The sequence below is a fragment of the Eretmochelys imbricata genome, chromosome 7, assembly GCF_965152235.1.
Source record: "Eretmochelys imbricata isolate rEreImb1 chromosome 7, rEreImb1.hap1, whole genome shotgun sequence".
NCBI lineage: Eukaryota > Metazoa > Chordata > Testudines > Cheloniidae > Eretmochelys > Eretmochelys imbricata.
The window spans coordinates 1450055-1465052 of record NC_135578.1 but is presented as its reverse complement, the minus strand read 5'-3'; the positions used below and the strand labels follow the sequence as shown (position 1 = coordinate 1465052).

Genomic DNA, 14998 nt, shown 5'->3' with positions numbered 1-14998 from the left:
AAGCATCTTGCCTAAGGAGATTTCAAAGGTATCTGACAAAGGGAAGGCAGAGTGAATGCTGGATTTCCTCAGCACAATTCATTGCACTTTTCAATGGAAGAAGTTCGCAAACTGTATCACATACCACTTATAGACTGGAGTTGTTTGGGAAAACAGACATCAGGCATCCCAGGAAGTTGAAGAATACCCTTCAGAACTGTCAGCATTGATAGAATGTGCACCATCAGAAATCCAGCCTACCTCATAGCAAATCAACATAAGGTCACGCCTGATGCAAACACATCAGAGAGGTCACGGATTCCGTGATTTTCTGTGACCTCCACAGCGGCAGGCAGCCCCTGCACCAGGGGCACTGGCCACTGCTGGGGCAGTCTTAGGCCACTGTGCCCCCGCAGCAGAATTTGGGTGTGAGAGGGGGAAGGGGCACAGGATAGGATCAGGGGGCGCTGGGTGGTGTTTACCTGGGGGCTCCCTGGAAGTGGCGACATCCCCCTTGCTCAGCTGCTAGGCAGAGGCATGGCCAGACAGCTCTGTGCGATGCCTCCACCCAGAGCGCTGGCTTTGCAGCTCCCACTGGCCGAAGTTCCCCGCCCCACCCCACCCCATCCCGTGCCCCAACTGCTGCTGTGTGCGGGGGGAGTGGGGAGAGGAGGAAGAGGAAGAGGAGGAGAGCCAGCAGAGGTCCTGGGCCACGCGCCACCCCAGCAGGAATCCCAGGTCCCCAAGTTTTAGTCACAGGCCGTGAATTTTTGTTTACTGTCCGTGATTTTTACTAAAAATACCCATGACTAAAACATAGCCTTAATCATAATGCTTGTGTTAACATTCTTTAGTATTCACCTTGCTACAAAATACAAACATTTGACTAACAACTCTCTCCATCTGTAGGATGCTTCAAGAACGAGGTCCTTCGTCCTTCAAGAACGAGGACCTACAGGTCCAATAGGTTTTGTTCCGCACTCAGTACCCCAAAACCATCATGTCACTTCACACACACAATGGGCACTAACTAAAGTAAATTAGGATAACTCTCTTAAAGGAATGGTATAGTGTTTATACATAAAAACTGAGGTCTACTTACCTAACCTTGGGACTAAGAGTAGCACTAATGAATGGGTATCACATTGGAAGGAACTGCAGACTTCGGACACATTGCGGTTTAAATGAAAGGGACGCTAATAGGGTAAAAATGGCTTTTTGATGTTTCCTTAACTAAGTAATCTTTGCCACAGATTTTCAGAACTGGAGGAATTTTGAGAGTCTAGTTACCTTTTTGTCATTTCCATTTAACTCTGCTTAGACAATAAGAACATGCTCAATTTCACTTTCAGGTTCTCAGGCATTTACACAATACATTGCATAGTCTTGGTTAGAAACAAAGTAGGGGTAGGCAACCTGCGGCACGCGAGCTGATTTTCAGTGGCACTCACACTGCCCGGATCCTGGCCACCGGTCTGGGGGACTCTGCATTTTAATTTAAATTTAAATGAAGCTTCTTAAACATTTTTAAAACCTTATTTACTTTACATATGACAATAGTTTAGTTATATAGACTTATAGAAAACCTTCTAAAAACGTTAAAATGTATGACTGGCATGTGAAACCTTAAATTAGAGTGAATAAATGAAGACTCGGCACACCACTTCTGAAAGGCTGCCGACCCCTGAAATAATGCAAAGGAAGATTTACACCCGAAGAACAATCTTGATTTTTAGTTTAGGAAAAAAGAATCCTACCCTCCTCTTTCTCCTAAAGTTATGGAGCCAAAACTACCCCAAGGTATCACTGTAAGGTTCACCTATGCACTAAGACACCTATCCCTGGTTGAGGAGAAGCAACTTCACACAGACACACTGATGACATTACATTTACTATAGTATCTGGAAGAAGCCCAAAAGAGTACATGCTAACTCCTCTTTTGCCAGTATCACGACTGACAGGAATGTAAGATTCAATTATTCTGATTTTAACAGCTGTAAATACTCTTCCAGGCCTGTCGTTGGCCATGTTGGATACTCATTAGATAGTAGGAAAAATTTTCTAACTATAAGGACATTTAAGTACAGGAACAGGTTACCAAGGGAGGTTGTGGAATCTCTCTTGTTGGAGATTTTTAACAAAAAGGTTAGACAAACGTGTGTCCAGGATGGTCTAGGTTTACTTGGTCCCCATCTTGCTGAGGCAGATGGACTAGACAACCTCGAGGTCCCTTCCAACCCTACATTTTTATGAAAGTATGTCATCCCGACTTCCAATCCTCTACTGGCTCCGCACTGCGCCAAATTAAAACCTGTCCTCATCTTCAAGGCCCTTTACAACTTCGCCCCTCCGTACGCATCTGCTCCTGTTACCATGCTGCACCCGCCCCATTGCTCTACCAATTATACTAGCCTTGAATGGCCATTTCTCTGCTTGTTCCACAAACATCCACATGATTCTCTCCCGGCATAAGGGGCTGCATGGAACTCCTCATGTGAGTTAATCTACAAGGCCACCACTCTCTCCTCCCCCAAATCCCACTTCTATGATGTTTAGAAGAAATCAGGGAACCAATGATGGCCATGGAACACATTAGTCAGGGGTAGCGAATTTATTTTAAAGCTTTGATAATCTGGAGCCATCTGGAACTGAGAACTAAGCTATGTAACTGCATGCTCTTATTTTCCTTATCCTTCCCTCTTATTTGCCTCACCTACCAGATTCAAAATTGTCCTGTAAGCTCTTTGGGGCATGGACTGTCATTTGCAAAATGGGGATCTAGCACTGACTTGGGACTTTGTTTCTCACTTTTGTGTTGTGTTGCAATAGCACCCAAACAGTGATCCTCACCCAAAAAGCCCATTCCCCCAAAAGCTCAGAGTTCCAAAAGGTCTTATTAAAATGTTTCAAGGATTCATTTGCAATAACTTGAGATGCCATGGAAAACAGAGGTAGACAAGGAGGCATCATTCACAGAACCATTTTTTCAAGTCACCCCCTGTTGAGAAGAGCCGATTCTACTCATAGGAAGTAGAACGAACTTTAAGCGTTCCTACTGCAGGGCTAGAGCAGTGTGAAACACACTAATGCAGATATGGATTTGATATAAAATTTCCTACAAGGTAACAAGAATCATTTGGCCTCTTGCCAACACCACAAGTTAAAGCTACGTCAATGAATGATCTGACCAGGCAGTTAACTGAAATAGATTAAGTCTTACATGAGCTATTGTTTCACAGCTTGTGATTTCTTTTCCTTTACTCACCAATATTCAGCTCATGTACAAAAATCACTCTTTATTGTCCATATATAAAGGAGGCAGAGATCAAAATTTGGGTAGTATCTAAGTGTCTTAGAAGCACTTTCAATGGGACTTATGCTCCTAAGTCATTCAGGTGCTCTTTAGCCTGGGATTTTCAAAACACAAAGTGAGAGATACTTAGACAAAAAAACCCCCACCACCCAGCACTAATTTTTGCACAGCTACTTAAAATACACTAACTATACATAAGCCCTCATTTTAGAGCGGTCCAGATATCAATGATGCAGAGATAGAATAAAAAATAAACAAAAAAGCAATGTTATTTTCACACCTTCACACAAAACAAGAATGTGAATGAAAACCTGATAGGACAAGAATCTTCCAGTTTCTCAGAGACCGCCACACAATGAAGTGGTGTATGCAGAGGGCAGCACGACACTAGAAAAAACTCCCAGAATGCTGGATAGATATCAATGCACATAGCGGGGCCTGATCAGGTTGACAAGTCCCTTGCATTTAAAAAGATATTTTGCTCTGTGCTTCATGTTCTCAGGGTATCCACTGCTTTCCTTATATTCGCTTTTTCAGATCATAAAGTCTGTTCCATTGCCTTAATGTACACAATGCTCTGCACCTCTTACTAGTCCCCAAGAGAAGGCACTACTTTTGTTTCTTATTTCATTGGAGGGGAGTAGGCTTCCTATTACATACCAAGAGGCAGTCTCCAACTGTAGGAAAGTGCAGCTAGAAATGTGGCAAGACTGGTTTATTTCAAAGCAAAAGCCATCTCCATTCCTAGAAACAGCCAGGGCAGTGCCACCTGCATTTTCCTATTTTAACCCTTGTTTTAGAGCCTGATTATTGGGGGAGGGGCGCGCTTCATTAGCTTTGTCTCGGGCCTTGATCCTGCACTCACTAATCTGCTACTCCCCAAGAGCTAAATCCTAACTACTAATATACTAGCACGTTCCTATGTTTGTGTAGCCGTTATTCCAGATATCCAGAGATGCAAGAGGCAGATCCAGGAAGAAGGTAGGATGACACAGGTAAAGGATCACACACTTAGTGAGCTGCTAATTCTTCACAACTTCTCCAGAGCCAAAGGAAAAACAACAACATCTGTCATTTTGGTGACAAAGTCTGAACTGAGATACTGAGTGAGGAACTAAGTAATGGGATACTGAAGCTATTCCTACTTTGCTTTCCCATCACCATTCCCCCCCTCCCATAATAAATCTTCAATATTTTCTCCTTCCAACAGCCCTACACTGTAGCAACCCACTCCCTGCTAGTGTAACCAACACCATTCCTTAAGTCATCTAGAAGGGGTTGCTAGAGAGCAATGCAAGGCACATACTTCAAAGCATTCCCAAAACTCTCTACTCCTGAGGGAATTATGTGCCAATTAAAAAATTCTGCGCACAATATTTTAAAATTCTGGAAATTTTATTTGTCAAACAAACATGGAGGCTCTAGCATGACATTGGGAGCACAGGCCACTGGCTGCACAGAGGTGGGAGATCACGGAGAGATCTCGGAAAGGGGGTCTGAGTATTGAGGGCTCAGTGGGGGCATCCAGATGCTGGGGGAGTGGGGTTCAGTGGGGTGAGGATCCAAGTACAGCTGGTTGGGCCTTGGTAGGGTGGGGATCTGGGTGGCTCATTGGGGTGCTCCAGGTACAGGGGAAACGGGGCGGCTTGGCGGGAGGGTCTGGGCAGATGGAGAGCAGCTCCCTTTACAGTGATTTCCCCCCCCCCTGCAGCTGAGGCACAATAGGTGCAGGAAGCGGTTGGGGAGAAGAGTTTGCAGAGCTTCCTACAGCCGAGGGAAGAAATTTGGGGGTGGGTCTGACACAGCCCTGGATGCTGTGCAGGAGAAGAGGAAGTCCCATCCAGCCCAGCAAGGACTAGCAGCTGAACCCAATGCAGGGTAGGAGCCACCAGCCGGGTCTTCCCCAGTCCTGCCCCACAGCGATTTACCTCTGACAGCTGCCATGGGCACAAGAAACATACTGCTGGGGAGGGTCGCAAGACTGCTCTTGTGGCTTCCCCATCAAAGTAATTTTTCTGCGGGGAAGCAAAAGAATCTGTGGGGGACAATTTCTGCACATGCACAGTGACAAATTCCCCCAGGAGTACCCCTCCCTGCCCAAGATCCAAAACTTGCTAGGCTGGCCTCTCACTGCCTTTAACTTTGAAACAGCTATGAGCTGTGAAAAAGCCAACATATTAGGGGAAAAAAGGATGAAGTGGTGTTTTTTGTACAGGACAAACAAATTCTGTGGCTGACTTTAGAAAAAGATACATTCAAGCCTCTGTCAGCCTGCAGGCTAAGCCCTGCAGAGAAATACTGTCTGCTTTAGTACTCAGGAGGTAGCATAGGAACAGCAGTTTCCATGCTAGGAGTTCCCAGCATAGAGCCATTATAGGCCAGGGCATCCCAAGCCCACTGGCAGCAAGAGACCAACTAAAGTGACCAAAATTATCTACAGATAAGTTCTAGCATGTAATAACTGGCCGATGACTCCACAAGCCAAGTCAGGCTTTCACCAGGACAAGAACAACATAGCAAGACTAGTGTTCTAGTAAGCAGAAATGGTGGTTTCTGCAGACTTCCAGAGAATCTTCACCACTGTCAAGATCCCTTCACACTAAGCTCCCTATCACACTGTGTGGGAGTAAAAGTAACATTCAGACAACAGGACATAAAAACAACATAAGACATGGTTCTTCAAAAACAGTCCTAAGTCACTGAGTCAAATACTATAATTAATATTTTTAAATTGCATCATGGGAACCTAGGACATATGGAAAGATGCTCATTTTAGTGTGTGTGTAAGTCTAAAAAGATCTTGAAAGCACAGAGAGTTAGACTAAAGCTCTATTCTAAGCAGTGCTTGAATAGCAGGAAATATACAGGATGATATACAACTGCTTTAAAGGAAATATTTTATTACCTATCACAAAATAAAGCAAGCTCTGGGTGAACAAGTCCTATAGCAAGTGGGGAGTCTATAAGTCAGCCTCTCAAAGTTTAACTGACAGCCCTGCAATCTCATGCCAAGTTCTGAAAGTCAAGCTGGTGAACAAGGAAAATCCCACCACAAAAGATTGCCTTCCATTTTGACTATCCCAAATCACTGCCTCCAAGTTCCACAGGTGAGCCTAATGATAGAATTTGGTCCTGTATTTAGAATGTAATCATTCTGTTGATGCATAAACGAGATAAAAACCCAGATCCCTCTCCCAGAGCTGCTTTGGTTATTTTTGCCACTGAAGTCAATAGATCAGATTCCAAATATTTGCAGGGAACAGATCTGCTGAGTAAGGAGCCGCCATTTACATAGTACTCTTTAACCAAAATCACGGTTTCAAAGCTTTGGGAATGATTCAAAGCCACAGGGGTTTAAATTAGGAACATCTCAAAAAGCAGACTGAACTACTCCGCAGATATTCAGGTAGGAAGAAGCAAGTCACAAAAGCTAATTAGTGAAAAGAGGAATGCATTCCTTGCCGATTCTTGTCTAGAATCATGCACTTCTGTAGCAACAAGATTAAGGTCTTTCCAGCTTCTTCTCAATTGCCTCTTTCTCCACCTCCCATCCCCTGTATACTTACTGGTTTCAGAGTAGCAGCCGTGTTAGTCTGTATTCGCAAAAAGAAAAGGAGGACTCGTGGCACCTTAGAGACTAACCCATTTATTTGAGCATGAGCTTTCGTGAGCTACACAAAAGCTTATGCTCAAATAAATTGGTTAGTTTCTAAGGTGCCACAAGTCCTCCTTTTCTTTTTGTGTATACTTACCGTGTCTCTATAATGGGTCTGAAATTGTGGAACAAGACGTGTCTGCAGCGAAAGGAGAAAAGGACTGAAGAAGAGTAGACAAAAGTAAAACCACAAGGAGATGTGCCATCAGAGCAGCACACGCTGCTTCTCAGTGGATGCAGCTACCTCACCCTTTTCTATACGACTGCATCAAAGCAGTCCCTTTGCAGCAGTAACATGAGCAAATGACCCTCAGGCTTCAGAGCTTTAGAGGTCAGTAACTGAATAGCCCAGTTTTTGAAGCCATAGGAGCGCAAAGAATCTTACAAACCTGGAAGATCTCAATTTCACAATGACATTCTGACACTAAAATGGGCTGTAAACAAGAGCAACAACTAAAACCTCTCCCACTATTATTGTGTGTTCAGGAGGGATGGTGTGGGGAAAGGAGAAAAAAGGAATTACACTGCAGGGGGAAAAGCAGTTACTTATCCACAGTAACTTTCTCTCCAAAACATGAAGCCTCCAGATCCCCCAGTGTACAAGATGTGGAATGCCTAGCCAAAGTCATAAGAGTTTATGGCCAGAAGGAACCATCAGATCATCTAGTCTGACCTCCTGTGTAGCACAAGCCCCCACCGCCACTCAGCACCTGCACACTAAATCCAACAAAAAAGTATTACACCCCACAGGAGCCTACTCCGACATGCCACAAGCAGAGAGTAGGAGGGACTGAGACGCACCAGTGCACAAGGCCCGGGAAATGTCAGGGAAATGATTAAGTGAGATATACCCAGATAATCCTGGCAAATGACCCACAATCTCACCCACACATTGCAAAGGAAGGCGATGCGGACCTAGGTTTTTGAGCTGTAGTTTCTCCCTCAAGCTCACTATTCTAGAGTGTTTTAATGTTTTCAGTTATTCTACCTCCAGAAGCCCTATTTAGAACTAGTCTCTAGAGCAGAGCTCTGTGGCCAAGATTTGTAAACAAGTCACTGTTAATTAGCCCCTTTCTCCTGCATGACATCACCTCTACAGACTCCCACTATGATAGACCAGCTACCAGTGACTTCCAGGGCAAAATGGGCTGAGGAATCCTTCTAGATGAGCAGGACAGAAGCACTGCCTTCCCAAAGCCAGTTCTTGATGCACAAGACCCTCCTGATTGATACTATTGGCCATTAAAATTCCCTTAAGCAAAGGGTGACCACACAATGAGAGGCACAAGAGAACAATTATTTGAAGGGGCCTTCCATGAGGCTGGTTACAAATTCAAGTGCTGGGAACTAGTAGGCTTCCAGGTGGGAGAGTAGAAGTCTGATAAGACCCTTTAAAAAAAATAATTCGGGGTGGAGCAATAACGTTGACCTCTTTCATAGGCACATGTTAGAGCAGAACTAGCAGCTTGGTAGACCTAAGTGTACCCAGAGAGCCCTGATGACCAACAAAGACCGTGCAAAATAACTGGAACACAAGAAACAGGATCAAAACATCTGCCTTAAGCAAATGTTAACAGTTTCATTTGAGAGCCTAATACTTTCTGCACTTTAACAGAACTGCCTTGAATGCCCCACAGGCAAGCACAAGATAGCCTGACCTAGAAATTCAGCAGGTCCGATGCAAGGTCTGGATGAACTACCTTCTGTTCCGCTGGGACAGGAGAGGACAAGAAAAATGGATGATCTCTGGCCCGGACTGTCAGACCCAGGCCTGCTGATGCCCAAGCCACTGCCATGAAAATCACCTTGGTTCTGTTCGGTCAGATCCTCCTCACTATCTGGGTAAGAAAGGAAACTGAGGAAAGCATAAAGGACCCCTTTTCCCTAAGCATCAATGGAAGACACTAACAGACATTATGGATCCCTACCTGCTATCAAACAAGTTTACATGTGGTGAGCGACAGCCAGACAACTCAGGTTATTGGCTAAAGTTTTGTCTGACTGCACCTATGAATGGAGAGGGGAGGTGTCCCTTTGGTCCTACTGCACCTTTTCCACAGATGGATCACCTCTTGACACAAAGGCAACAAAGCTCCCTGGTATCTGTTCACATAGTACACTGTGACCATGTTGTATGACATTATGCACTGGTTGCCTCCAGAAGCGTAGGAGAAAGTCAAAACTAGCCACAGAATTCTTGGCTCTATCAAATTTGCGCGTAGAGCCTTGCATGGAAACAAAATTATATCTGCATAGAGCTCTATTTATGTAGAGCCTCAACTCTCTAGGTCTTCAGACACCATCAACAGTCAGATCCTAGATATACTCCTGGACCCAGACCAAGGACTCGAGCTATCATTTTCTGAGCAGCAGGCTGACAAATCAGCTCCTTCCTCGAGAACTACTATTGTGCCTAAGTTGTGCAAACTTGGTTTGCACAACTAATTCAGCTACCCTTGCAAGGGTCACCTCCATTAGCCTTGAACAGGACGGAACAAAGGGAGCAAGTGCCATCAGTTCTAACACTTACAGACAATCTCACTAGGCCTTCTGTTCTGAACCGGAATAGTTCCACTGCCAAGAGGAGAATTTGGAACCTGCCCTGAGGCAGGAACACTAAAGCCCTTATAGAAACTAAGATGGCCTCTATGAAGGTTAGCTGCTGAGATGGGACCAACGTAGACTTCCTCTGTTTATTCTCACCCCAAGAGACAAAAAAGGGTGCAAGTCTCCCAGGGCCTGAACTACCCCTGCTACAAGACTGTGCTCTTATGAGCCTGTTGTCCAAGTATGAGTAAGCCTGCAGACCCTGATGCTGCACATAAGCTGCAGCCACCATCAAGCACTAGATGAACATACTGGGGGAATGCTACCAGTCCAAAGGGAAAGCATCTTATACTGTCCACCATGAACCAGAGATACTGCCTGTGCCTTTTCAAGAAGTGGAGGCAGATATTTCGAAGTAAAAGGGCCCCAGACCAACGGATGTGTGTAGGAACTATGTTCCTTAAAGAAATCAAGCAGAATTTGATCTTCATTAGATACCTGATCAACTTGCTGAAATCTTATACAGGGCACCTGCCACCCTTTATTTTGGGGATCAGGAAACATGAGGAACAAAGCCTTTCCTCTGGGGAGACTGTCAGTTTCTATGACTCATTTTCAACAGGGTCAGGAGCAGTTTCTTCTGAAAGGGAAGGGGATTTGAGCTTTGAAGAAACTTGTAACCAAAGAGCATTCCAGGATCCCCAGGCCCCAGCAGGATGAAGAGCAGTAGCTCATCATCCATGAAGAGTCTGGCACTAATGGTTCTTAAAGGGAGGGACAGAAGAGTAACGATAAGGAACTGAATCTTACCATGGATTCTGGTTCCCTCCCCACCCACCCACTCACACTCTCTCTCTCTCAAATCTGCTGCTTTGACACAGCCCACCTGCTGCTGAGACAGCATAGGATGAAGACCTTTGTTTGCTCTGATGGGGACAAAACACTCTGATAAGCAAACCAAAGCAGTTTAAAGATGACTGTGGTGAGATACTTGACCCAATACAAGCAATCTGGCCATGAATCTTGTGGCTGTTATTTCTCAAAAACGGCATCTGTCTTAGATTTTGACATCAGTTTATTTAAGAGGGAAAAATCCATTATTTTAGGTTCAAACTATGGAAAGAGCTGAACTTTGCTGCCAAGAGGATGAGAATCACAACCACGGTAGGTGACCTGGCAGCGGTGTTGGGATGCGTAAGACCACCTTAGAAAATGCTTAAATGTCTCAGAATTGTCTAAAGAATTTCAGTGCCCTCCTGATTTTTGCCCTTGGTATGAGCTGGACCCATATATAGTTATCCTAGACTGTAAAAAGCTATACTGAGCCATAACAGTTAAGATAGCAGTTAGAGACTCAATGTCACTGTTGTAGAGGAATAAGCTGTTCTGACATATAGTCCTTTCCCCAGAAGTAAATACCACTACTTCACTTGTAGCCAAAACCAGAAGTGATCCTGAGGGAGGATGCTGGAAGGATAATTCAAACCCTTCTGTTAGGGCCCAGTAGAAAGAATGCAGCTCCCTAGAAATCAAGGAAGTAGAAAGGTTATGGTTCCAGAAGATCTTTGTTGATAGGAGGGCTACTTTCTCCTGGAGTTCCAAGATGTCAGCGTCTGACTTTCTAGGTAAAGCTGCCAAAGGAATCCCCAGAGCTATGCTGTTTGGCCCACTGTGTTCTGAAAGGCCCTGGTGTCACTCAGAGCACAGAAGAAAGTGGTTAAGACAACATCTGAGGAGGAGGTACAAAGGAGCCAAGAGTGACTCCACATAGAATTAGTGGGCTTAGCACTGATGGTTTTGAATGTTGACATTCCCTCCACCAGAGCCTTCAAAGAGTGTTGACTATTGGTGCTTTGGCCACGGTGAACCAGTGGTCGCCTTTCCGTATGTATCTGGGTCAGTTGGACCATTCATAAGACAATCCTACCCTTCTTGTGACCATCAAGATCTTAGAAAGCCATTTCCATGGTGTCTGGTTAGAGTCAACAACAGGATCCTTGCTGGAGTCCCTCCTTCCTTCCACACTGTATCAGTGGTTTCCGAAAGACACAAGAGGGGTTTTCCTTGACCCCAGCTTCAGGCCCTGGAAACATCCTGTAAATAGTTCACAGGTTCCCTACAGGATATCTTTACAAGAGAATGGCCCCCTTTAGCCTGGGATTTGCATTGAGGTTTTGCACTAAGGGAGGCACAGGGGCCATGCCACTTGTGTCTAGGGGGTCCATTTTAGGAAAGGTCTCCTAAACTCACAGGCTATCAGCCGTTTGCAGGGACAGAGTCCACAGCATAGTCCTTGTGACCCAGGGACCTCTTGATGCCAACTGACAGAGGGAACCCAGGGGATTCATTGGGTTTTACAGGGATCCTCTGGGTCACTTATAGGCATAATAATTCACCAGAGGGTGGGATGTAAGGACTCTACCGAGAATCAACAGTCATTGTAAAATGTATCTCCAGGTAATATTCAAGAAGTTATGTTTCTGTGCTGAAAATTATGTTCTTAAGATACGCAAGTTAAGGCAAGTCACCAAATGGTGATAAATTTTCTCCCGTCAGGTAGGAGGGAAGAGGAGATGCGCATCTCTCTCTGGCTGGTCATATGCATATTGTCTGGTGGTCTATCTATAGTCTGAGCCGAATACTAATAGATATTGTAAAATCAACTAGAAAGCAGCATGCAGGAAAAAAAAATACTAGCGGGGAGGGTGTGGGGGGGTCCTGTTTACAAGTAAAGACAACGGATTGTTGGGGGTATACCTTTGGATGCAAAAAGGCAACCTTCGTCCTTCACTGAGGAGAGATGAACTGTCAGCATGTTCTATTCTATGCAAGGAGGGTCAAAACCAACCTGGCTGGAAAACTCTGCAAAGACCAGGTAAGCTAATTCATTAGACAAGACAGTATATCTCGTTACCTAAATCTAGGCTTGAGAAGGCATATCATGATTTTATTGAATATATAACCATTTGTTTACAATACTCTGACTTACTACTTCTTGAATCTCTATACTTCATTAAACACACTTTCACTTCTTTGCACTATAAACAGATCTGAGTGCTGTGTGTTGAACAGAACAATGAAACTAGTAAGCTGGTGTCTATTGTTTCTTTGGGAGCAGTGGGTCTGTGAATTCAGTGAGTGACTGATGCATCAGGGATTTGTCACTCCAGAGGGAGGCTTGGAAGACTCAAGGGTTGGAGTGTGCCTATTGCTAACCTAGGAGAGGGAGTAGAGGCTGAGTAGGTCTGGAGTGGAGTGTTTGTTGGGGAGCTGACCCTTGGCAGGCACAGACAACGCTTCCTCATGCTAAGGGCAGGGGCTAGCGAGGTCCCTCACAATCCTGGATACCCCAGGAAAGCGTCAGAGTTCTCCTCAGGCTTTCAGAGAAGTCCTTGCAGACATCTCAACCTGGGTTTGAGTGGTCCTACCCAAGGCACAAAAATCACTTTTCAGGTCCATAAGAAAAAGAAAATATCAGGGCAAGGAGAATGCCTCTCACTTTTCCTAGATGGATCTTAGCAGCTTGGGCAAGGCACAAGGTAACCCAAAACCAGCAAAACTTCAAAACAGCTCAAAAACAACAATTAAGCCAAAATTATCAGGTGTATCCTACACCTATCTGAACTATTCTATGAAAAGAACAGAAAAATGAGAGGTTGTTTCCATAACTATTCCAGCAAGCAAAGAGAAATTAACAGGCCACTAGAGGGGATGGGGTATTTACAGCCACTTCCTATGAAATTAGGGTTTGAGGAAGATGCGCACACACCAAAACTGCTAACTATTTCTCAGGAAGTTGGCATCACCTCATTGCTAGGAATGGAACTCCTCCAATAGTGGGGCTCTGCAGAAGTAATGCCATGAGACATTATCTACCAAACTTCTCATATGAAAACTAAATAATTTCTGATACATGGAGAGCTAGGTGTCCACAGACTAGTGTTTATAAAGTTTTCCTACTTTTTACATTCTGACCTGCATGTTGCACATCCCAAATATAGACACCTGTACCTCTGATTTACAAGTTAATGCATAAATTCAAAATGATCATTCAGATGTTTACCTGGACCTGTTGTGGCTGCTGAACCTGTATCTGTTGCTCTTGTTGCGTTTGTTGCTGGACACTGGTTGTAACGGGACAGGCAAGCTCAAGCAAAGATCCGGCCACCTCTGTGCTGTCCGTGTAAATGCAGTTTCCACCTTGTTGATATACCATGGTGGTGGTGGCTGTCTGCTGGAACTCCTGGAGAGCTTCAGGTCCCTTGGAAGCAAGAGAGTCAAGAAACTCCTTCATCCTGTGCTGAGGGATTGTTCGTGCTTTCACACGGATGTATTCTTCAAAGGAAATGGTGTTCTCCAGAGAATTATTCATATTGCAAGGTCCTTAGGATTCCTTAAAGGAGAAAGTTAAGACTCTAGTTTCACAACTTTCATAGTTGTTTCACAACTTTCATAGTTATATTGTACAAGGGTACACATGAAGCCAGTGGCTAATATCTTACACACGCTGGATTTCTGCATGACAAACATGGACACCCGGAAGCCTTAAGAGACAAATGCTGTAGTTTTACATGCCATTTTATGCAGCAAGCATTTCTTTAATTAATCCCTTGTTAAGAGTCACAACTGCACACTGCTACCCTTCAGGCTTACTTGCCTTGTATAAAGAGCTCTCTCCAGAGTGTTGTCTCCTGCTGATGACTTATAGTAATGCACTCAGTCTCAGGCCAGAGCAGTCCTGAATAGGCTAAATTAACCCTTATTGAATTTTATGTGTTCATTTACAACATGGACTACTATATATAGTATCAAGAACATTTGAGATGCCATTGCCTTTGGGATTGGTCTATAGCTACAGAGGTGACAGAACCAAGTATCATAACCCATTAGGTAAAACAACACTCTGTGGTAACTAACAGGAAGGAGGAGAAAAGGAAGTAGGAAGTGATTGTATCTCTACATTTACACTGGGATTAGGACTGGGATTATTCTCTCACTTTGCTGAGCAGAATTTTCAGACTTCTTTAAAAGGACAGAGGACAGAACACTGGAATCCAAAGATTCCATTAAGTGGGACTGGTACACCTGGAAAGAAGCTGTGAGGTCTTGAAAAAGTGGGCAACAGCAGGCCTCACACTCCTATTACCAAATAGGAGGAGGAAGAAATCAGCATGAAGCACAGTATAGTAGGAGGGACATACATGTAAGGTGAAGAAAGGGAAACAGAGCAAAAGAAACCAACAAGACCAGGGAGAAAGTAAGAGCAAAGAGAAAAAAAAACAAATGAGGAATCACCCAAGAACAAGATTAACATTGGGGTATTATCTCACAGGTACTGTTTGAATTGCTGATCCATCTTGTTTAAATACAAGAAGTATTTCTATTTCACTATCACCTTTTCTGTGAGTGTATTCTTGTGTCCAGAGCAGTAATAACTCATGGTAAAGGGTAAACACATTTAGATGGTAACCTTACCACTACTGATGTGGTCATGCAATGCTGTG

At 44.3% G+C, this 14998-nt stretch overlaps 1 protein-coding gene across 5 annotated transcripts in view; it reads right to left on the bottom strand.

The window, feature by feature from the left end:
- The window catches only part of QRICH1 (glutamine rich 1), a 39596-nt gene that overhangs the window by 19798 nt on the left and 4800 nt on the right, over window positions 1-14998 (bottom strand). For all 5 annotated transcript variants that reach the window (XM_077822794.1, XM_077822796.1, XM_077822793.1 and 2 more), the window contains one exon: window positions 13558-13887. In XM_077822794.1, the coding sequence (XP_077678920.1) occupies window positions 13558-13866 (309 nt within the window). In that variant the 5' untranslated portion in view covers window positions 13867-13887. The remainder of the gene's footprint in view (window positions 1-13557; window positions 13888-14998) is intronic.